This window comes from Megascapheus bottae, chromosome 16 (assembly GCF_031878675.1).
Source record: "Megascapheus bottae isolate mThoBot1 chromosome 16, mThoBot2.hap1, whole genome shotgun sequence".
NCBI classification, from domain to species: Eukaryota; Metazoa; Chordata; class Mammalia; order Rodentia; family Geomyidae; genus Megascapheus; species Megascapheus bottae.
In genome coordinates this window covers 40,030,206-40,054,183 of record NC_143524.1, presented here as the reverse complement: position 1 = coordinate 40,054,183, position 23,978 = coordinate 40,030,206, and the positions used below count along the sequence as shown (strand labels likewise).

The following is a 23,978-nucleotide window of genomic DNA, read 5'->3' as shown; positions in this document are numbered from 1 at the left end:
TTGATAAAAATAGATGTTGTCAATTATACAACTAATCAATCATAATAAAAATAAATAAAAGTCAGTAAGGAAAGTAGACATATACATCACTTATATCTGATAAAATTTATATAACCTAAAAATAGTCTTGTTGATTTTAATGTAAAATCTGTAGTATTTCAGGTATTAGCTATAATTAAGGTATGTTTACTCATTTATTGTTTTTAGAGACCCAATGGTCTTTCTCTAGTTTTCCAAGCCATTTCCTAAAAAACTGTGTTTATCTTGTGACCCAACAATATAACTGTGGTGGGCTCATGACTCGTCACTTATCTGTGGATCCATGGTATATAAATGGCCTCTGGAGGATCTGTAGGCTGGGCCCTGTTCAAAGTATCTGGACTGTGAACTCTGTTATCAAAGAGACTCTGGTGCCTACCTCACAGGAATGGGTTGTAGGGAACAAACCCACCTTTGCATTGGAGTTGTATAAGGTAGCTCCTCTTTTGTGAGGTTTCATGGTATGCAGAGCCTGAGGTTCCCTGCTAACCTGGGCATGCTGTCTCCCTGCTTCCCAGTGACGCCAATGCCCCCTTTGCCCAGTGGAGCACCGAGCGTGTATGCGCATGGCTGGAGGACTTCGGTCTGGCTCAGTACGTGATCTTTGCCAGGCAGTGGGTGACATCTGGCCACACATTGCTGACAGCTACACCTCAGGACATGGAAAAGGTAAGGATTGAGCCTGGGCAGAGAAGATCCCATTTCTCTCCAAACCAATGCATGGAGACTAATGCTTGGGAGATGGGGGTGGCATTCCTTCCCCCCACCCGCTGTCTACCACACACAGGGAAGGCTGAGATTCCCTCTGCAGCTGCATGGTGACATCCCAGGACAGCAGCCAGAGATCTGCTACCCACCCTGCATCCTCATCCTGACATGACATCCTCTGAGGACCAAATTGCCTGCCAGAATTTCTCATCTGATCTTCATCTTGTATTTTTTAGGAGCTAGGAATTAAGCACCCACTCCACAGGAAGAAGCTGGTTTTAGCAGTGAAGGCCATCAACACCAAGCAAGAGGAGAAGTCTGCATTGCTGGACCACATCTGGGTGACACGTAAGGACAGCCATATATGAATGAAGTGTGTTTCTGGCCATTCCTAAGGGTAGAGAGAATTTCCCCCTTGATGTATGCCTCAAAGACAGCTGTTTATTTGCCAAAGGCGGGTGGATTCCTGAATCTTTGGGGGAATAAACCTAGAGTCTCAAAATGGTCACTTTTTGCTTGCTATTCTCCTTGACACCCACGTTCCTCTATTTTCCAGGAGTGCTAACACATCTGTTTCTATGTATTTGTAGGGTGGCTTGATGATATTGGCTTACCCCAATACAAAGACCAGTTTCATGAATCCAGGGTTGACGGACGAATGCTACAATACCTAACTGTGGTGAGGAATTTTTTCTGAATGTTTTGGTGATTCCTGTGAGCACCCAGTTCAGATGTACCCATGGTGCTGTTTCAAACTTAATTCTATCTCATCTCTCATATTCTTGTGGCCTTGTGGTTACATTAAAGTCCCAAATAGCAAAATATGAATGCTGCTGCTAAGAGAAGCTGTTGGTATATATATATGTGAAGAGGAAGGCCGCCAGTGTAACTTCCTGATTCTATGGTGTGATCCAAAGTGACAAAGCCACAGGGGAAATGTGGTGGTGGTGGTGGTGGTGGCTTAGGTGTCACTGGGGCTCAATCTGATCAAAGAAGTCCCAGTTTTCTGCCTGTCTGGGAAAGTGCAGCCCTCAGTCAGCAAACATGCTAGTTAGTGTCTCCTCTTAGTGTCTCCTCTTGTACAGAAAGGTGGAAAGGGTCTGGGAAGGGCATGTAAGATCTTTTGTTACTTTGGAAATTCTGATTCATTAACCAACATTTTTCTCTTCCAGAATGATCTACTCTTCTTAAAAGTCACCAGCCAACTACATCATCTCAGCATCAAATGTGCCATTCATGTGCTGCATGTCAATAAGTTCAACCCCCACTGCCTACATCGGCGGCCTGCTGATGAGGTGAGGGCCAGAGAGTATCTATGCAGGTAGTCTTGAGCCAGAACACCTGAAATATTAGGTGGAAAATTAAAAAAACACAATGAAGGATGGCTGTATTTCAGGTGATGGTCCCTGGTATTCTGAATTTTGTGTCTTCTGGTAGACGCTAAACTGCACCTCCTGCCCTCCTTTAGGAACATAAATGCTGTGGGTTAGAGGGCAGTGGCAACAAGTCTTTCAAAGTCCCTTTTAATATCTATGATGAAGAGATGCACAAAACAGAGAGGAGAGGAAAGACAAGGTAAAAGTGTAGATACCAATGTAGAGCAAGGAGGATCCAAAACGGAGCCCATAAAGAGTCAGACATTTCAGAATTGCCAGATACTACTCAACCTCCAGGCCCACATGCAAAGTATCTATGAGCAGATCTTGCTAGAGAATAAAATGTGTAAGTAAACACAGCAATCCAGATCCTGATGAAATACCCAAGGATCATCCATAAACCCTGACCTCTTGATGAGTTCTAAATGACTGGCTGTCAGTTCCATCCCACTTCCACTGTTCCAGGGAGCTACATCTAGCTCCGCTTTCCTTGGAGATTATAAACTCCCACTCTGTCTTCCAGCTTCTGTTTTCTTGTTGGTCAACAAATTTGTTTTGTGTGCCTTTTATATATCATGAAGGTCATGGTGCCATGTAGAAGCACTCAGGCATACACGTTTTTTTGTTTTTTTTAATATATTTTTTATTGTAATTAATAGAAGGGTTACATGATATTTGCCAGATAAATGGTGCCTTAATTCCCACACATTGATACCCTTTCACATGTCATGGTCCCCATTTCCCTTCCCCCCTCATCTTGTTTTCCCCCATTCCCTATCCAATTTCAGATAACCAAATACAATTATATCCGTTATATCAGATAACAAAGTGAGATAGTGTAACAATATGAGATAACCAAGGGACAGTAGAAGTGATGAGAGATAACATAGTACCTTAAGAACAACAATGATTAAATATGGCTTATGTTTACATCATATTTTAAATGACAAGTTTAACAAACAATTGTTCAAGGAGGAAATCTCTAATTACATTCTCTGGGACTTAGTCTTTAGAACTTAATCAAAATTAGGCTAACGGTTTGTAAGGCATACACGTTTTTAACATGTGCTCCCCTAAAATGTCGGGTCACACTAGGGTAATCTATAAACACTCAGTTCATAACTGATTATTTAAACTTCTGCTAGATAACTGAACTGCAAAACAGTATGCCTTTATTTTTTTGTCCCACAATTAACTAGATGGAACCTGAGAGTGAGATCGGATATCCCAGTATAGGAGATGCTGTCAGATTCAGTGCGCACTCTACTTCTTGGAACTGGGGAGGCTCTGGGCAGGTGTTCTGGCTAGCCAGGGACACTCTAGGAATGAGGGTTTGCTTTTCTGGGGAACGCATCTGAGGCAGGGTTATTCTCCATGGATGAGCCACAGAGCCACAGAGGGCCCACTTTGGGACTGATTAGGCCTAATGTCTTCATTCTTCTTCCTTCTGTCACAGAGTAACCTTTCTCCTTCAGAAGTGGTGCAGTGGTCCAACCACAGGGTGATGGAGTGGTTGCGATCCGTGGACCTGGCAGAGTATGCACCCAACCTTCGAGGGAGTGGCGTTCATGGAGGTCTCATTGTGAGTGGCTATCTGGGTTAATCTACCTGGCTTGGTGCAAACTGGGGTATTTCAAGATTAAACTCCTATAGGACCACAATGCATGATAGTGAAAAACTAGATAGAATAACTTCATCCGAATTCCTTGCCTACGTTCAAGTCTCAAAGAAAGCAGCTTGGTCATTTGTGGTGGGGGATTTGGATATGATGGAAACAAGATAGCTTCTGAAAAGACTTCCTCAGCCTCAGTTCCCTGGACTCCAGGTCAGTGGGTTACAGCAAGCAGGATGCACCTCAAACAAGGCAGCTCTGTCTGTTCCCAGAGGAATGCAGCCAGCAGTGGGGAGTGAACAGGAAGGCCTCCAGTGTAATTTCCTGATTCTATGGTGTGATCCAAAGTGACAAAGCCACAGGGGAAATGTGGTGGTGGTGGTGGTGGCTTAGATGTCATCCAGAGGAGACTGGGGCTCAATCTGATCAAAGAAGTCCCAGTTTTCTACCTGTCTGGAGAAATGCAGCCCTCAGTCAACAAACATGCTAGTTAGTGTCTCCTCTGAGTTGGATCTTGTGCTGATAGAGAGAAGGAAATGGGCTACAGAAAGTGGACAAGCTTCAGCCCTGTGCTGGACCCTGTTGGCCCAGGAAGGACTTTCTCACAGTCACGTTGGTGGGGCCATCTGTACTTGCTCCTTGCTAGGTTTGTGTATGGTTTCTTCTTAGATCCTGGAACCACGCTTCACTGGAGACACTCTGGCAATGCTTCTCAATATTCCACCTCAGAAGACACTCCTCAGGCGCCACCTAACCACCAAATTCAATGCCTTGATTGGCCCTGAAGCCGAACAGGAAAAGCGAGATAAAATGACCTCACCTGCTTACACACCACTGACCACCACAGCCAAAGTCCGGGTGAGTTGTCAGATCCTTTCTGATTGGCTGTGGGAGCCTGCCTTCTGGTTGCTGTGAAGTACACAGTGGCTGGCACATACTTGGGGCCAAGCCAGCTTTTGCTGTGGGAGACTGGTACTGTGGTCTCTTGGTTGTTGTTTGGTTTGGCCTCAGAACAAAAGTAGAACAGGTTTCTGTATACAGAAGCCACATACAGTGAAAATCTCTTCCTTGAATGGGAAGAGAGAACTTACCCTCTACCCAAAAGCGGCCTTTACCCACCTTGCAAAGTAGATGAATCACATGTCTGGCATTCTTCATTTGGCCCCATCTGTGTGACACAGTGCCATGAAGTCATGGGCAAAAGCTGCCATGCCAGTAGGGAGTTCTTCTACTCTCAGTTGGCTGGTTCCGCTTGTTTTGATATAAGGTTATCCAAGCACCTGGGCTCCCTAAACCCCACAGAGGTCAACCTGAGCTATGCCACCCTTACACTGTGTCCTTGCCACAGATTGACCCATCCCTAGCAACTCTTGCTCAGACCTCCTTCCCCAAAGGAGCAGGAAGTCCAGCAGAAACAATGCTGAGCACAGCTCAGACACGGAGGAAAGAGTGCCAGCCCAGGGCTTCTCAGTGCCCAGCTACCCTGCAGGGGAACTGGGTGTGTGCTGCTCTCTATGAGCCATCCACAGCTGTGGCATTTGGGGCAGGCCCTCCCTCGGGACTGGGCTGAGTGCTGACTGGAGTATTCCACCAGCTCCCCCAGCTCATCTTGGGAAATAACTAAGTCATTGGTAGTTCAGCAAGCACGAGTTTACATAATCTCAGAGAAAGCAGCCCTTCTTGTTCAAGATCCATTGGCTTTTCCTGAACATGGTCTATGGGAGTTTTGTGCAGTTTTCCTAATTTTCTCGCCCCTCCTGGCCCTGTTCTTCTTATATATTTTTTATTGTTATTAATAGAAGGGTTACATTATATTCACCAGATAGAAAGTGCATTACTTCACATACATTGATACCCTTTCTCACATCTTGGTCCCCATCCCCCCCCAATCCCCACCCCTCATCTTGTTTCACCACCCTTCCCTATCCAATTTCAAATAACCAAATATGCATATATACAATATTATCAGATAACAAGGTGAAATACTGTAACAATATGGGATAACCAAGGGACAGCAAAAGAAATGAGAGATAACATAGTATATTTAGGACAAAATCACTCATTATATGGCTTTTGTTTCTATATCCTGGAGGTCCTTTCCCTTAGTGTCATACTATATGGCCTTAAGTATCTAAGTTTTGTTCTATTGTAAGTCTCTGCTAGGAGAACCCAAGGTTTCTACTGATTATGACAAATGAGGGAAACCATTGAGCCTATGTTCCTTTGAGTCTGGCTTACTTCACTTAATATGATTTTTTTCTAAGTCTTTCTATTTCCTTACAAATGGGGAAATATCATTTTTTTCTGACAGCAGTATAGTATTCCATTGTGTACAAATACCACATCTTGTTGATCCACTCATCAATTGAAGGGCATGTGGGCTGGTTCCATATTTTTGCTATGATAAATAGTGCTGCAATGAACATCATTGTGCTAGTGGATTTAGTATGTCCTTGTTTCTGGATGAGTGGGTAAATGCCAAGTAGTGGAATTGCTGGGTCATAGGGGAGTTCTATGTTTAGTCTTTTGAGGAACTGCCATACTGCTTTCCATAGTGGTTGAACGAGTTTGCACTACCACCCCCAGTGTAGTAGCGATCCCTCCTGGCCACATCCCCTCCAGCATCTGTTGTTATTAGTTTTCTTGATCCTGGCCATTCTAACTGGAGTGAGGTCGAATCTTGGAGTTGTTTTGGTTTGCATTTCTTTTATGACCAGAGATGTCGAGCATTTCTTCATGTGTCTATAAGCCATTTTTATTTCTTCTTTAGAGAAGACTCTCTTTAAGTCTTTGGCCCATCTTTTAATGGTTTGGTTGTTTCTTTGGAGATTAGTTTTGGAGTGATTCAATTTTTTGTGCTGTTGATATATTTTAAATATGAGGCCTTTGTATGTTGTATGGTTAGTGAAGATCTTCTCCCACTCTGTAGGCTTTCTAGTTGATTTGCTAGCTATGTCCTTTGCCATACAGAAGCTGTGCAGCTTAATGCAGTCCCACTTACCCAGACTTTCTCTGATTTATTGTGTTTCTTGGACCTTATTAAGAAAGTTTCAACCTGTACCAAGGAGACCTAGTGGATCTCCTATTCTTTCTTGTAATGTTTTCAGTGTATCTGCTTTTGCCTCCAGGTCTTTGATCCATTTGGAGTTAATCCTGGTGCAGGGTGACAAAGAAGGATCCAACTTTAGTTTTCTGCAGGTGTTTAACCAATTCTGCCAGCACCACTTGTTGAAGAGGCTGTCTTTCTTCCATTCTATTTTTTTTTTTTACTCCCTTATCAAAGATTAGGCGGCCATAGGTCTGTGGGTTAATATCTGTGTCCTCAGTTCTACTCCGTTGGTCTTCAGGCCTGTTCTTATGCCAGAATCAAGCTGTTTTGGTCACTATAGCTCTGTAATAGAACCTAAAGTTTGGTATTGAAATTCCTCCTGTGCTGTTCTTTCTGCTTAGAAGTGTTTTTGCTATACGGGGTCTTTTATTGTTCCATATGAAATTTTGGATTGCCTCTTCTATTTCTTTAAAGAATGACATTGGGATATTGATGGGTATTGGGTTGAATTTGTAGATAGCCCTTGGCAAGATTCCATTTTCACGACGTTAATTCTTCCAATCCAGGAGCATGAGAGGTTTTTCCATTTCCTCAGTTCTGCTTTAATTTCCTTCTCAGGGTTTTAAAGTTTTCATCAAAAAGGTCCTTTACATTCTTAGTTAATTCCTAGGTACTTTATTTTCTTTGAGGTTATTGCAAAAGGGGTTGCTTTCCTGATTGTTGCCTCATTCTCTCATTGTTGGCATACAGGAAGGCAGTTGATTTTTGAGGGTTAATTTTATATCCTGCTATCTTGCCATAGTTTTGAATCAGCTCAAGCATCTTGGGAGTAGAGTCTGTAGGGTTCTTTAAATTCAGAATCATGTCATCTGCAACAAGGGAAAGTTTTACTTCCTCTTTCCCTATTTAGATCCCCTTTATGCTTGCTTCTTTCCTTATTGCTCTGGCTAGGAATTCTAACACTATGTTAAAGAGGAGTGGAGAGAATGGGCATCCTTGTCTCATTCCTGATTTTAGAGGGAATGGCTTTAGCTTTTTGCCATTAAATATAATGCTAGCTGTGGGTTTGTCATACACCGCCTTTATTATACTGAGGAATGTTCCATTGATTTTTAGTTTCTCCAGAGCTTTTAGCATAAAGGGGTGTTGGATTTTGTCAAATGCCTTTTCTGCATCCATTGAGACAATCATGTGATTCTTGTCCTTGCTCCTGTTGATGTGATGAATTTTGTTAATTGACTTGTCTATATTGAACCATGTTTGCATCCCTGTGATGAATCCTGTTTGATCACAGTGTATAATTTTTTTGATGAGTTGCTGAAGACTGTTGGCCAGTATTTTGTTGAGACGTTTTGCATCAGTATTCATCAAAGAAATGGGTCTATAGTTCTCTCTCTTTGATGAATCTCTGTCTGGTTTGGGGATGAGGGTTATTGTGGCTTCGTAGAATGAATTTGGCAAAGAGCCTTCATTTTCAATTTCGTTGAAGATCTTGAGGAGTATTGGTGTGAGCTCTGCTTTGAAGACCTTATAGAATTCAGCGGTGGATCCATCTGGCCCTGTGGCCCTGCTCTTTTTTAATCACTCTTATGGAAGTGATGTACAGAGGGCTTACAATTATATAAGCCAGATAATGGGTACATTTCTTCTTGGGCAATGTCATCCTTCCCTTACTCTCTCCCACTTCCCACTTCCCACCCACACTCACAGGTTGTAGAATTCATTGTCAATGTGAGTGCCACTGCTGCATTTGTCACCCTTCGTCCCCCCATTTCCCAGACCTCCCTGCTTACCTTGCTACACACCAACAAACAAAACAACACAAAGAAAAAGAAACCCTCTTGTTTCCATTTCCTAGAGTTCATTTCAATAAGTATTATATGATGAAAGGCACATAGGCATTTCGCCTTTGTGTTCCTCCCATTAGAGTATCCTCCTGTGGTCTCACTGTGTGTGAGTGCCTGGAGTCCTGTAAAAGGTATTATTATTTTAGATCTAGCTTATGCATGTGACCAGGCCTGCTCCTAAATATTGGCTTGTAAGAGTCTTCTAATAATCTCGTGTTTGCTGTGTTTTAGCCTAGGAAACTTGGATTTTCGCACTTTGGAAACATGAGAAAAAAGAAGTTTGATGAATCCACAGACTACATTTGCCCAATGGAGCCCAGTGACACTGTCAGTGACGGTCACAGGCTCTACAGTGGCTACCGGAGCCTCAGTCCCCCAGACACTCCTGAACTGGATGGGCTGGACCAGGTGGGACAGAACAGCTGATCACCTTTGTCACCTGCCCTCGCTGTGCACCTGAGAGCTCACAAAATAACACTGCGTGTGCCACCACATAACTGCACTCCACCCCCTCCTGCCATGTGCATGACTCGCAGAGAACATTCCAGCAGTTGTATACCCCGCCCCCTCCTGGGCCAGCCCCTCTTCACACCCTGAGGTGCCAGTACATGCAGCTACACCTCTTCAGAGGGGCAGGTTTGGAGGACTTTTGCCAAAGGCAGACCCAGGAGGAAAGGGTTTTTTTGTTTGTTTGTTTGGGTTTTTTTTTTTGCTTTTCATAATAAGCATCCTCATCCTCAACTCTTCTGGAAACAAGAACACGGATTCAAGATGATCCCAGAAGGTGCAGTTCTCAGTCACCTCCCCTGTGTGCTAGCTGAGGGGAAGCTCAAGTGCCTTAGGCCTATGGGCCACAGAGTCCTGGCTGAGATCAGAGGGACAACAAGTAGGGATTTTTGCCATGATGACAGTTAGAATTTGGCTATGCCTTACTACAGAAGTGGTCCTCACTTCTTTCTGATAATAAAAAAAGCCTATTTATATAGAAAGCAATCCATTCAACATATCTGTTATCTTGTGGGGAATGAGAGCCGGCCATGTCTGCAAGTGGAATGCTACTATTGCGCAGTGTAAGAGCCTTTTGCAAAGAGAGCACTCATCAGCCAGGTGTATACTCAGGATACCTCAAGGGGAAAGAGGGAAACACCCCCCCCTTTATTTTTCTTTGTGTCATTCAGAGGATATCCCTGGCCACCTTACCTCAGCCCTGCCTCCCTCTGTGAAGCAAAGAAGATGTTGGGCTCTTGTGTATACTCTGGCTATAGTTCACATGTATCAGCCATGCACATCCCAGAATTGGTTTCCCTTTGGGCAGCACAAGCCCCGAGTGAGGAGTGGGAGCCATGAGTCGGGCAGCCTGGCTGGCAAGAGTGTTTTTCCACGTGTCTTGCCTGCTTCTCATTAATGTTGGGGGTAGGGGGTGTGTTGTTGACTGTCTGTGCTGGCAGAGCCTAAGCAGATCTGGCCTCTTAATTTAGAGGCTGACTAGCTGATAATGGGCCCTCCAGATGGGCTCTGTCTGGCTAGAGACTGAGGAAAAGGCACTCTGTGCCAATCTGAGCTCCTGTTCATGCGATTCCAGTTTGCCACAGGCTGGCGTCTGGCTCCACCAGGTCCCTCGGGCCTCATCTACAGAATAAGAGCAGCATCATAACCATCTGATTGCAAGGGAAGATGACAACCCCATTATTACATGCTGAGCCTGCCCCCAAATGGAGGCAATATTTACTTCTTAGATGATAGGTGGCCTCAAATAAGCTTGTTCTCCAAAGCCATCACCTCCCCTGAAGTAAGTCCAGCTGATGAGATGTGGGCACAAGGCTTCCATCTGCTAACACTGTCATCTGGTTCTTGGTACCCAGGGCTAACGAATGACAGGTGTTAATACCTGGCCACTGCCATGGCAGAGTTGATTGGGGGCAGGCTTTGCCTCTTGCTTCATATCACATTCTAGTCAGCGACTCTGCATGTGTCTGTTTTCACGCTCTGCATGGGATTGTTTTGCCATTAATTTTCTGTGCAGCTTTGTGGACCTCGGTTTTCCTATGTTAAGTTCCACAGTGCCTCATTAGCCAGAGGGAGGAAGGAGCAGGCCAGCAGAACTTGGGGAGGAGGGCAAGGAAGAGGGGCCTCTTGAGCACAAAGACAGCAGCTTCCTGACGATGCTCTCCTCCACTGGGATCCTGGGTGCTTGGGACTGTTTGTGCCTGGGCCCCTGTTGGTAATTCCACCCAGCATCCTGGAAGCCTTCATCTCTACTGCTGTGTGTCCCTGGAAATGGCTTGGACACTGACCATGTACAGAAGGCCCTGCCTCTGCCCTGCTCCTCTGAACCATGAGTGTAGATGCCAGTGGGTGCTCTGGATAGTGTGTGCGTGCTCCACAGGAGGCTAGACCCCTTCCCCAGGAGCAGAAGCACCTATCACTCCTTGGGGGCTGGGGTATATACTCCATGTCACTTTCACCAAGGATGCATGTTCTAATGAATCTATGCCCATGCAAGAATGGGATTTGCATACTATCCCTGCAAATCGCATTGTGTATCCAGGTGTGCTGACCAGCCTGCTGCCCATTTTACAGATGGCACCTTCGGAAGGCGCTGTGACGCAGATAGGGCTCCTCTCCCAAGACATTCACCGCCTTACGGTAGGACTCTGCTCCTCTCTTTGCAGTAGGGCTGGTGTTGGGGAGACCCGTTGAGCCAGAGGGCCAGTAAAGGAGGATGCTGAACCAGACTGAGCCGTCCCCAAGGCAGACAACAGCCGAGGAATCTCTTCCATTGGCTGGGCCTTTAGAAAGCACATAGGCCTGGAGTTGGAGCCAGCTAAGGCATGCTGTCTTGAGTCCCCTTCCAAGGAGGTGGTGAGAATTCTCAGCAGTTACCTGTTTATGCATCCCAAAGCCCAGCCAATACTTCTATATCAAGTCTCACTAGATGGTTGTTCTCATCACTCCTCTAACACCTTAGATATGACATGAAGCTAGAGGATCTTGTCATGCCCAGAAGAACAAACTGGATCATCATGGGGAGAGACAACTTGGTCTTGGGGGGGAAAGAAGCAGCTTTGTAGTGAGGCAGACATGATTCAAATCCCTCCCTGTTCTGCCTGTTATTAGTTTTGAGACCTTAGGTAAGCCTTGGTTTTGTTGTCTTCAAAGCAGGGCAAATCTCTCACTTGTAAGGCTCATAGACAAGCTAGAAAAGCAACAGAAGGAACCAGCCAGCCACAGAATCTATTTGTCTTCCAAGCTTTATTCTTTCCTCTGTCACCACAGGATCTGCCCCTGAGCCTGGTAGCTGTAGTGTCAATGCAGAGCCCCCTGGGATTGTGCTTTGCTAGCTGATTTGCACTTGAGACATATTTAGAAGGCCAAGGGCTGGACAGAAGTGTCTCCCGGGATTCACTTTAATGCAACTGTTTCATTTGTTTCTCTCTTCTTGGCCCACATACTGAAATGATTATTCAATCTTGCCCTATGATTTCTAGCAGGCCCTTTTTAGATTTTTTTCTTCCTTGTCATGCAGAGGCTCTAGCCTAGAGCCTTACATATATTGGGCAAACTTCTCTACCACTGAGCTACATTCCTAGCCTTTTGTTACTGCTGTGTATTCTAAGCCAATGCTCAGCATCTCTGGAATACTTCTAAAGGTACTGGTGTCAGATATAGCCACACCTAGCTCCCCTCTGCATCTTGATCATAGGGCAGCCTTCATCCAAAACTCTCATTAAACTTCCCCTTTTGGCTGTGTCCTTTCAGACTCTGCTGAGCCAGGACCAGCTGCTGAATGACTCTCGCCTGGCTTCCCCCAACTCTGATGACTGGAGATGACATTCTTCAAGGCTAAGAGCCCAGAGAGGCATGTGTGGGGCCCCCGAGTCTTCCTCAGTGCGGAGCTGGTTCCTAGGCCACCTTCAGAGCCCTGATGGAGTTGGCAGGGCATCTGAGACATGGGTGCTGACAGAGCTGTGGGACAGGTGTCCAGGTAGTGGACCTGGACATATCACAATGTTCCCAATAGGATGTGCTCTTACTATAGCCTTTCTACCTTTCATACACAGGCCACTGTTATGGGGAGGGGAATGAAGTATACACGCAGACTGGATGGTCCATGCTGTCCTTGGTGACAGTGAGGAGGCTTTCACAACAAAGGGGAAAAGCTGTTCATAAAAACCACTACTGGATGTAGGGCATTCTAATCAACTGTCTAGGCTGGAAGAGATTATAATTGGAAGCTCTGTGAGCTGCTTCACAGAAGCGTGCGTTTCCATTCAAGGGAATCTGGCTTGTTGAGGGCATTTAGATTGAGAGCGGAGCAAGGGCACTGGGGCTTCTTCCTGACCCGAATCCCTAGCAGTGCCTCCCAGCATCCAAGAAGGGAGTAGCTAAGATACCCCACCTGATATGCAGCAGATACATTTTTGACTCCTTTCCTTTGCAATGTCTGATTAAACAGTGCCCTCAGTACCACAAACTCAACATCTCCTTAGAAACTCACCAACCACCCTGTTCCTTCTTGGATGTCTCCCACCTCACAACAAGGTCCCAATGACCTACCCATGCACCAGCCATTCCCTTCTTCCTCTAACCCCCTGGCTGCTCTACTTCCGGCCTCATCTGTTCCTCCCCTGACTCCTGCAGCTGTTCTGTTGGGCCCTTCATCTTATCAGACATTTTCTCCTGTATTCCCAGGGAGGTATTTCAAAGCACTCTTCTATTCTTGTCATCCTTGTGGCTATTCTGCTCAGAACCCTTTAGTTTCAGAATTCCCATGGTTGAGCATCTTGGGTCCTTTTACATCCTGAGTCTTTCTGAGCCCCCTACTTAATCTGTATTTCCTCCAGACTGCCTCTCCTTGTGAACTCCATTCTTCCCCCAGTCCCTTTCATGGGTCCAAATCTGCCATCTAAAGCTCTGTACAGATACCTCAGGTCTCTCAGAAAGCAGCCCTCCTCTGTTTCCATTCCAGTTGCAAGTCGTTTCTGTCCCACATTGCCACGTTCTCTGCCCTAGACTGTGCTACCCAATCTGCAATGAAGTAACGCTTGTTCTACCATGTTATCAGCCCTGGTGAGCATCTGGTGTGGATGGTATACTGTACAATTGTCAGTAAGCCCAAGTCTTGCTCCTACAAGTGCTTTCCTTCTCCATCGGCCCCCTGCTCCCCAACATCCTTAGTTGCTACCCTCAAACACCAGTAAGCATCCCTCCTCTAGCTGTAACAGCCAAAATGCCACTAGATCATGGCAATAATGTCTCAGTGGAACTCCACTAGGCTGAGAATGGAATCAATATGGGAAGCCCAGGGACTGTAACCTGTGATGAGGTCAGCAGGAGTCCAATCAAGAAAGACCCTGCAAGTCAAGGCCCTGGCATGGATCTTGGAGACGGGGTGGCAAGGGCGAGGATGAACGTGAAGGCAGGGCAAGTTTAAAGCAGGAGACAAACATCTAACACAGATCTGTGTTTATGAACATCGTGTGGGGTGGTATCATCACAAAACACGCAGCTGGCTTTCCACGGATACGGGGTTTGATGAGGACTGCTAAACAGGCGAGGAGATGAAGGCCTTTGAGATGATCCCTGAATTCAGCTATCTGGGGGCAAGACAGACCACAGATTGCTCCCTAGACTCGCCTTCCTCTCTTCTCCTCTGCCCCCTTCCTCCGTCCCCATCATAGATGGGTAACCATCTAGTAGTACCAAGTTCTAACACTACTGCTATTATGCTGGGGTTTTGTTAAAAAAAAAAAAAGACAGGTGGGGTGGGGAGGTGGAACAACTTAGAACTAAACAGATCCAGGTTTAAAGCAGGTCTGCTTCCTGACTGAATGACCTGGGAATACTTGTTCTCTGAGCCTATTGGCTCCTTTGTAACTCAGGAAAAAAAAAATTTCCCCACAGGATCTCTGGCTTATTACGAGGGTTAGGTGAAGTCCAGCAGAAGTGCTCCCTACTCAGGTAGCAGAAAAGTAGTGTGTAGTCCTGGCCTTGGACAGAGGGTGATGATAGTGGTCCCTGATGGACTTGAAATTGGTGTATAACATCAGAAGTTCTGTATATAAACACCCGTACCCTGAGCCGGTGCCAGGATTTACCTAGCACTGAGAGGACACTTAGAAAATGTGCTTCAGGCTTCCATGTGCTGGGCAAGATCTGACCATTAAAGCCAGTTCTGTGAACAGAGGTTCAAGAGACTCCCATGTGGATCCTGGAGAATTCCAGCACTGGCCCCACTTCCAGATATGATCACGACACCCCCCCCCCCACACACACACACGCCATGCCAACTCTCAAGCAGGGAAGGCAGGTTCCCCTACCCAGCAGATCCCCACAGAGCCATGTTCCATGGGCTATTTACTGAGAACTTGAGTTTATTTAGCTAAGGAGGAGGAACATACTACCATGGAGCTCTTTTTTTTTTCTTTTTTTGAGCTCTTTTTGCTTCTAAGCTAGGAGCCTCGGAAATCACTAAGTCTCCAGCCCCCTGAGCCCTTCTTCCTAGGCTCACAGTCCAGAGAGGAGTGCTGGTGGGTGTGTCTCGGGCTGCATGAGGAGACACTTTACAAAACATCCCTGTTTAATATGATGAAACCAACTCATTTTGAAACAGGAGCCCAGTGCACTCGCTACGAACATGGGAGGTGTTAGTAGGTGAAGATCATGTCCTTGGTATAACCCAGATGATCCAGGTTGGGGTGAACAGCTGCCTGGACCATCGCTGGGGGGCCACACACCAGGATGAATGTGTGCTTGCCAGGGGGAGGGAGGTGCTCCTTGATCATGTCGGCGGTGATGTAGCCTGAGCTGTACTTCCAGTCTGAAAGGAAGCAGAGTAGGAAGGAGCTGAGATGGTTCTGCATTCTATGCCTGGCCCTCAGAGCCAGGGACACGATCAGGGATAAGACTGCACAGGCTGAAGTCTCGGCATTGCTGCTGTCTGCAGAAAGCCTAAGAAGAGCATTATGTGGGCCCTCTGCAGTACTGACTCCAGATTTCAGATTCACAGCTGGAACTCAGAAATCCCTGCCTGGTTGATCTGGGAAGCCAGGTGAGGTAAGGCAGGGATACAGTGTGCATCCCAGTCATCCATCCCAGTGGCAGGCTGGAGCTGGGGTAAAAACAGGGTGTGGGTGATGTCTGCTTGTCGGGCAGCGCCCTCTGCTGGACAAACACTGCTCAGCACAGTGAGGGAGATGTGCTGTATAGGGTGCTGTGTGCCTGGGGTTTGCTGGGTGCTGATGGTAGCCAGCTGCTGGCTAGGCATATGAGCATGGCTATGCAGGTGACTTGGGAATCAGAGGACATAGTGTTCATGAACACAGGAGTGGAGGGGGTATAGGGAAGCAGAGTGGGCAGGGTCCATTTTGACATTCAGGGCAGATAGGATCTGGGACGCCTGCCTACAGGTGATTTCAATCTTGTGCCACTTCAATTCTTGTATTTTCTACGTGGACCCAGAGGACCAAGGCACAAGCCTCAAGAGAAAAAAAATGAAACAGCCACTGGTTCTTGTGGAGGGAGTCAAGGGTTGGTGCTGACCCCCAGTGAGCAAGAGCAAGAGGGAGCATACCAACAGGAGGCCTGTCCAGGGTGTACCACACGCTGAACTGGTCTGCACGAGTCCGGGCAATTTCGTCAAGCTCTTTTCTCATCAAGATATCATCTTCTGTCTAGAGGAGAAGCAGTGTTACAAAGGCTGCTCCAGGGCCAGCCTCTGTGTCCCCCAGAGGACACCGCTCCTACCCCAGCTACCACCCTAGCTTAAGGACTTTGGGGAAACCAAGGTTCTGCTGCTTCTCCTGTAGCCCAAGCCTTCTTTCTGATGGGAGGGCTGAGGCGCCCACTGAGCCACGTGATTCCTCCATCTATGGAAGGATGAGAGCCACAGAGCCTCACAGGGTGGCTTCACATAAGCCCCTGCCCTACTTCCTGCATTCATATCAGGCATTAAGCCAGAAGGCCCAACTAAGCTCAGTGCAGGACCAAGGTTTTTCTTCAAAGAAGGGGGGACTGAAGGCTAGATGGCACGGCTGTGCCAGTGACCCAAATAGGAAAGGGAGAATGTCTGTTGCCTCCACTGGAAATAAGGAGCTAGGGCCACTTGTCCAAGAAAGAGTCCAGACGGCATGGATGATCAAACTCTTCATGATTGTTGCCTTAGGATTTTTTTTCGAGTCCTGGGCTTGGGCTCAGGTCCTGAGCACTGTCCTTGGGCTTTCTCAAGGCTAGCGCTCTACCACTTGAGCCATAGCACTTCCAGCTTTTTTCTATGTATGTGGTACTGAGGAATTGAACCTGGGTCTTTGTGCATGCTAGGCAAGCACTCTACCACTAGGCCAATTCCTGGCCCTATCATTGTTTTTTATACTCAGAAGAAAAAAAAAAAAGGATGTCTTAAGGAAGGAAGGTCAACATGCTGTTTGGGCTTGGCTGAGGAGACAGATTTCAGAGAAGCAGGGAAACAGGTCTGGATTTAGCTTTGCCAGCTGCCAAGGGGCCATGGCGGAGCCCACAAAGTTCTTTCACAGCTGCATCACTGACCCAAGCTGTGTCCATGAGGGAGGAATGACAGTAAAGCCCAGCTCAGCAAATCATCCATCCAGGCCCTGCGGGGTCTGGGTTGACTTGGAAGAACTAACCTGGTTGGCAAAGAGAAGGGAGATCTTGGTCTTGTCATGAGGGTTCTTGGTGATGTGGCGAATGAGCTGCAGCATGGGTGTAATGCCTGGAACACAGGAGCGGGCCAGCTTTTTCCGGCCTCTGTGCTACAGCCTTGGGTTGGTAAGGGCTTAGCCGCTGTCTTTGGCCTTGATTAAATCTTTCCCACTCCCCTTCTGTCCCTAAAACTCAAAGTGGGAAATAGTCCTACATTTTCATGTCCCTCTTTTTTCTTTTTGTACAGAAACCTGGAAAGAATAGTCTGAGCTCTCCAATGTCTTCACTGACAGCATTCCTAGCACGTAAATAGGATGACGTTACAAGTACTGGGCACTCTGTATCTCGCCCTGTTCTCTCCTTTCAGATGTTCATTCTCAAGGGATGGGGAGGGTACCTGAACCACAGGTGAGCCTGTCCATCCTGGCCCCATGCTTAAGAAGCTCCCCAAAGCCCCTACGTAGCCACTGCACTGAGTGAGGGGAGCAGGTCATAGGTCTGTCTGTCCCTGGCCACATTTCCATTTGTCACCAGAACTGGAGAGTGATCATTCATGTCCTTCTTAGGATGAAATAACTTGGAAGTCAGAATGGTCTTAGAGCTCGCTAGCTTCTAGGATAAGTTCCCAGAAATCGCTTACCTGTGCCTCCAGCAATCATTCCCAGGTGACGGAACGATTTCTTCTCTGGCTTGCAGGATGGATATGGTCTGATGCCAATACTCCCTAGAAACATCGGGACACGCTTGTAACTACTTCAGCTCGAGGCTGGAGCTCTGCCAGACACTACTAACTTTCCTTGGGATGCCTGGGGCGCGGGGTCACCTCAGGGACTGACTGCACCCAAGGTTAAAGCATCAGTCACAGTGGCTTCTAAAGCACTATGTCGAAATGAGGCCCGAGCCTCCTTGGGGAATCAATGGGCCTTCTCTTCTGAGGAGGCAGCGGGCATGTTCCAGGTAATGTGGAGCCTCTCAGAGTGCTCTTGCTCACAGCACTGACCAATGAATGAATAAATAAGGGACCCTTACTGAACAATATGGCATGGAAGCCCTCCACCGTCCTCTATGCATATCATCAGGATCCTGTGTGTGTGTGTGTGTGTGTGTGTGTACGTGTGCGAGTATGTATGTGTGTACATATGTGTGTATGCACCTGTCCTGGGCCTTGAATTCAGTGTGTAGGCACTGCCCCTAAGCTTTTTTTTTTTGCCCACGGCAGGGCTCTACCACTTGAATCCAAGCTCTACCTCTGGATTCTTGGCGATTAATTAGATAACAGTCTAATACACATTCCTGCCTAGGCTGGCTTCAAATCATAAGCCTCAGATCTCAGCCTCCTGAGTGAGTAGCTAGGATTAGAGGCATGAGCCACCAGCCCCTGGCTAGCAGGTGCCATTTCACTGGATCTGTGCTAGAGATGGTAATGAGGACACACTGATTCATCTTGTGGAGTGGGTGCGAATGAATGAGAGGAGAAGTGGTTAGAAATGACTTTGTGTGAATGAATGTATGAAGCGTGAGAAGACAAACTGTTTCATGTGGCTTAGGGATCAGGAATGTTCTAGAACAATAAAACCACTGCAAGAATATTCTTCCTTTCAGCTGGAGGTCCAGTGTAAAACCCTAAGTACCTGGCCCACGGTAGAACAAGGATCCGGTTGGCCCCCTCACAAGGATGGTGTCCCCAATTTTCATGTTTTCCAAGTACTGGGTCATCTTCCCCCCTTCAGGGTGCTGTGGGTGTGCATTTTTGAAGTAGACCTGGAAAACAAGACAGCACTATATTCACACTCCTGGACCCACAGCCAGAGCTACCCAGGGCTAGAAAATGAATGTTCTGGGGGGGGGGGGTGGGGAAGCTGCGAGGAGAAAATTGCCTGTGCTCACACTTGCTGTAGGCAAGATTAACTAGAGCTTTGCTGTTCAATGAGACTTTAAGACAGCCCCCGGGTCTCTCCGTGGAAAAGGCACTGTGTTCCACTCCAACATATTCCAACAAGCTGGGGAACACAGGGCCCAGGAGACAGTCCTTACCTTTATAATTAAGTCCAAAAAGCCTTGGTCATCATCACTGGAGACAGGAGTGTAAGCTCTGACCACCATATCATCACCAATTTTGGCCAAGAGATGGACGTAGTTACCTATAGAAAAAGTATCAAGGGTTAATTCTGAGAATGACCCACCTGCATGGAGCCCCCCGGTGGAATTCCTAAAACAAATTATGTTTTAAAGGATCGGAGGGGGAAAATACAGCATGGTAAGATGTCATATGGGGGCAGAGGGAGAGAGGGCACCCAAAATTGGATGTGTGAAGATTAGCTGCCCCTAATCTGCAGCTATTCTGGGAAGGGTACTTGGGCTCTTTAAGCTTGTCACTTCACCTATAAGATGGGTAATGGAGCATATAGTTCAAGCAGCAAAGCACTTGCTTAGCAGGTATGGGGTTCTGGGTTCAATCCTCACCACCATAGAAAGGAGAAGGGTTTATAAAAATGATAGGTTTGCTAAAGTGTGATCATACCAAGTAATCAGGGTGAGAAGGGTTCATTGAAGATTGAGAGTATTTAAAATAAGGGGTGCTGTCCTTTTAAAGAAACCAGGATTGCCTTCACCATTTCTTCCTAGACTGGATGTATTAATGGGGTCTATGAACAAGCCATAGTGTCCCCACCTGTACCCTGATGCTTGTATAAAGAAGGTTTAAGCTCACAGGCGTTTCAAGGCTCCAAGATCTGGACACGCCTGGTCCAAGTAAAGTAACTGCAATGTCTCTCCTACCCCATGGTTCTACTGAGAGCCAGAAATGAGGTGGATTATGTTTTTGCCAGTCCTGGGCTTGAGCTCAGGGCCTGAGCACTGTCCTTCAACTTTCTGAAGGCTAGAGCTCTACTACTTGAGCCTCAGCACTACTTCCGGCTTTTTCCTATGTATGTGGTACAGAGGAATCGAACCTGGGTCTTCGTGCATGCTAGGCAAGCACTCTACCTCTAGGCCAAACTCCCAGTCCCAAGAGGTGGATTTTTCACTTTTACTTTTTTTTTTTGAGTGCTCGAGACAACTCAGTGACAAGCACTCTATCACTTAAGCCACAGCTCAGCCCTCTTTTAGCTTTGAGATAGGGAACACTAATTTTATCCTAGCCAGTCTTAAACTCTTGATCTTCCTCTACCTCCCATACCTTCTACGATAACAGACATAAATCAGGATATCCAACTAGTGGTCAATGTCGGACCCATGGCTTCTGCCCCTCTGGAGTGGAATTTAATAGACTTGGTGGGCCAGAGAAACATAGATCTGCCAAATAATGAACTGGGCCACTGGAGAATCCATTGGATCCAAGATGGACACTTCAGAGACCAAGGCAGACAGTGATGAGGGCAGGAACTGCCCGTTGCTGCTAAGAAGTCAAGTGTAATGGCTCAAGAGTATAATTGTAGTTTCACAGAAGGCAGCCTAGGAGTTCATGAGATCTTATCTCAAACAACAGCTAGGTGTGGGCCTGTCATCCCCAGCAACATGAGGAAGCACAAGTAGAAGGGTCATAGCTCACTCTGGCCTAGGCATAAGGTGGAGACTCTACCTCAAAAATAACCTTGGGCCGAGAATGTAGCCTAGTGGTAGAGTGCTTGCCTAGCATGCATGAAGACCTAGGTTTGATTCCCCAGTGCCACATACACAGAAAAAGCTGGAAGTGGTGCTGTGGCTCAAGTAGTAGAGGGCTAGTCTTGAGAAAGCTCATGGACAGTGCCCAGGCCCTGAGTTCAAGCTCCAGGACTGGCAAAAATAAATAAACAAACAAACAAACAGCCTCAAGAGGGATAACCAACCTCAACAGGGGCTAGAGACAGAGCTCAAATGGTAGAATGCCTGCCCAATACTCTGAGTTCAATCCCTAGTACTGGAAGGGGAAGGGGGTAAGAGACAGAGTCAAGAGACGACTCTACACCAGGCTTTGAAGGAGTAGCAAAGGAGTTCAGAGGCCTAGCTAGGATGTAACTGCATTACTGGACAGAATTTAGAACAAGGTTTCATCTGTGTCTATAAGACAAGTAGGCCATTAGGCCCACAAGCAAAATGGCTCTGGATCCTTGAGCTCTCTACCTCAGAGCCTCACTCATCTGCCTAGACGTGTTGCCGACTGGAGATGGATTGACTTGGAACTCCGTGGTAACTGGAGTATGTCCAAAATGGGTCTGAGGACCGTATGGCACCTGCCCTCTTCCTACCTCACCTTACCTCTTGGGCTTTTCTCTTGATTATGCAGTGGCACACCTTCTTCCTACCCCTCCCATGGGCACACACCAGCAGATTGCGCATCTGAACGTCTACCCATCATTTACCCTCACAATGACCCAACTAAAGGAAGCAGATGGGCTGGTAGCATGGCTTTGTGGTAGAGTGCTTGCCTAGCATGTACAAAGCCCTGGGTTCGATCCCTTGGTTACCACATACACAGAAAAGCAGGAAGTGGTGCTAAGGCTCAAGCGGAAAAGTACTAGCTAGCCTTGAAAACGCTTAAGGACAGTGCCCAAGCCCTGAGTTCAAGCCCCAGGACTGGAAAAAAAAAAGAGACAGGTCTGAGACTTTTCATTTCATAGACAAGATCTGAAAACTTGAGGAACTTGCCAAGGGTGGCCTTGCAAAGTGCTTTCAGTGAGATGAGATCTTGAGTGTTTGACTCTCCGCTTACTTCTTTTCCACATTTTCCCCAAATCCATCTCCCTACTTTCCAGATGGTTCAGGAAGAGTTATCAGAGCAACCTCCACATCTCAGGTGCCTGAAAACCTGTGTATCTAGCCCCCCAAAGTCCCAGCCCTGCAGAGGACACAAGAGCCTACTCACCTACAGGAAGCCCTAAGATATGGTAGGGTGAGGGCAGTCCAAAGCGGAACCTCCGGGTGTTGTGGCTGATTTGCTAGCAAAACAAAAACACAGGCATCCTTCATCAGCTTCCCAGGGGCCTTGCTGGATGGCTGAGATGCCTGGGAAGGGAGCTCCATTGGTCCCTGCCATGAGTGTCCTCCCACCCCATCTTCCCTGCCAGCATCCCACCCTTTTCATCTCTTTCACCTAACAAGGATAGGGGTTGGGCTGAGCCACTACCTCCTTCTCAATCAAGGGTAGCATGTACTTGGTATCACAGTCCTGTAAGGTGACAGGCCCTTTCTTCCTGCAGCTCTTGGTCTTTAGTGCCAACAGGAGCGCCGTGACCCCGATGACAGTGACGGCCAGCAGCAGGGTCGGGTCCTAGTAAACAGTGTGAACAGAGCTCTTCAGGTCTTGTGTGCCCTGGGCAGGGCAGCCCTGGGGCACAACACTTCCTCCCTGTGCCAATGCCAGGAGAAGAGCCAGCCAGGGACAAGGCAAGGGAAAGGTAGGAAGGCCAAGCCTTTGTGGACCAGAAGGTAAGGGGGGTGCCTGCAGTGCCCCTACCAGGCCAGATTGTGAAGAAAGGTCTATCCAGAGTGCTGAGGTTTCTTAGAAGCCTACCTCCTACCCAGCTGCCTTTCTCCTGGCAACAGCCCAGGGTGCAGATGTTAGAAGTCCCAGGGACCGCCCCACCCCCCGACCCCCCCCTCCCCGGGGAGGTAGGATTGATGAGACCACTAGTAACCAGTCATCTGGAATGAAGATTCCCCCCTACCCCCACCCCCATTCTCTGACCCCAGATCACAACTAGGGAGGGGGGTGGCTGGGGTACCTTCCCCAAATGGTCATCGCTGAGAGCAGAAGATGGGGTGAGGAGGGTAGGGCTCACCTCTCTCTCCCAATTTCTAGTCCAGCTAGGAGGGAGTAGGGGTGGAGCAGCTCCAAGTAGAGGTTGCCTGGGCACTCTCCCAACACCCTCCAGGCCGGGCAAAGCAGGCCAGGGCACTCACCTGCCAGAGGCTCCGTCATCCTGCCTGCAACCGCCCTCTACTCCATCTCTGCACCCTGCCAGGCCAGCGGACTCGGGTCCTGAGACTCAAGGCAGGCCGGCCTGGTCTCCATTGATTCGGGAAAGGTCTATCACCCTCTTTTCTCTCCAGGAGCATCAGGCCCACACCCCAAGGTCTGGGAACGCCCAGCCTGCCAGCCCCGCCCTGTCCTGCGAGTCCCCGCCCCCTAGACACGCCCCCCACCACCAGGCCCCGCCCCCCCGCCGCGAGGCCCCGCCCACCCTTGGCCAACGCCGGCCGCCGCCCCGCCCCCTTCCGGCTCTGGGGTGCCGGTCGGACGTTTGCTCTCTCCCCTTCCCGGCCCGGGGAGGGTCCCCCAGCCTGCCGGCGCCGCTCCCACGAAACCTACCCGGAGTGAGATGCCAAACATGTCGTCAAGCGGGGGTCCCCGCCCTCACAGGCACCTCCGCCGGGCGGACGGCAGCGGGCCGAGGCCGGCAGCTGACACCGACGGGCAGCGGGCCGGCCTCGAGCTTCCTCTCCTGAGATTCCGTCTCGCGTGACTCTGGCTCTGGTCGTTTCCTAACCCCGGGGCCGCGCGGGGCGGGGGCGGTGCGGGCGCGCGTGGGGGCGGTGCGGGGGCTCCGCGAGGGGGCGCTCTCCGCACACCCAGGGCGCACGCGGCGGCGGACGCAGTGCATGGTAATTAATTATTAATTAATAATAATAATATAACGCACTGGGTCGTGATCGTTTATCCAGGACCCTTGGCATTCACTCACAGGGAGGCCAAGGGAGCGCTCGGATTC

General features: G+C 48.0%; 2 protein-coding genes across 9 annotated transcripts in view; one reads left to right on the top strand and one right to left on the bottom strand.

Annotated features, from left to right (window-relative positions):
* The window catches only part of Ppfibp2 (PPFIB scaffold protein 2), a 134,920-nt gene extending 122,096 nt beyond the window's left edge, over positions 1–12,824 (top strand). For 7 of the 8 annotated variants that reach the window (XM_090348243.1, XM_090348245.1, XM_090348246.1 and 4 more), the window contains 7 exons: positions 558–708; positions 984–1,095; positions 1,338–1,426; positions 1,920–2,042; positions 3,580–3,705; positions 4,405–4,593; positions 8,863–9,624. In XM_090348243.1, coding sequence (XP_090204369.1) covers positions 558–708; positions 984–1,095; positions 1,338–1,426; positions 1,920–2,042; positions 3,580–3,705; positions 4,405–4,593; positions 8,863–9,057 — 985 coding nt within the window. In that variant the 3' untranslated portion in view covers positions 9,058–9,624. Of the gene's footprint in view, positions 1–557; positions 709–983; positions 1,096–1,337; positions 1,427–1,919; positions 2,043–3,579; positions 3,706–4,404; positions 4,594–8,862; positions 9,625–11,211; positions 11,278–12,390 lie in introns of those variants that run through there. The other variant, XM_090348249.1, reaches the window with a different exon arrangement.
* A 2,163-nt stretch (positions 12,825–14,987) lies between these two features.
* On the bottom strand, positions 14,988–23,725 carry Cyb5r2 (cytochrome b5 reductase 2). Its single transcript, XM_090348252.1, has 9 exons — positions 23,579–23,725; positions 22,394–22,537; positions 22,133–22,205; positions 19,324–19,430; positions 18,921–19,050; positions 17,930–18,013; positions 17,274–17,359; positions 16,205–16,304; positions 14,988–15,451 (listed from the first exon to the last, which is right to left on the bottom strand). Exons 1-9 carry the CDS (start codon positions 23,597–23,599, stop codon positions 15,279–15,281), a joined length of 918 nt encoding a protein of 305 aa, XP_090204378.1. The 5' UTR covers positions 23,600–23,725; the 3' UTR covers positions 14,988–15,278.
* Between the last annotated feature and the right edge of the window lie 253 nt (positions 23,726–23,978).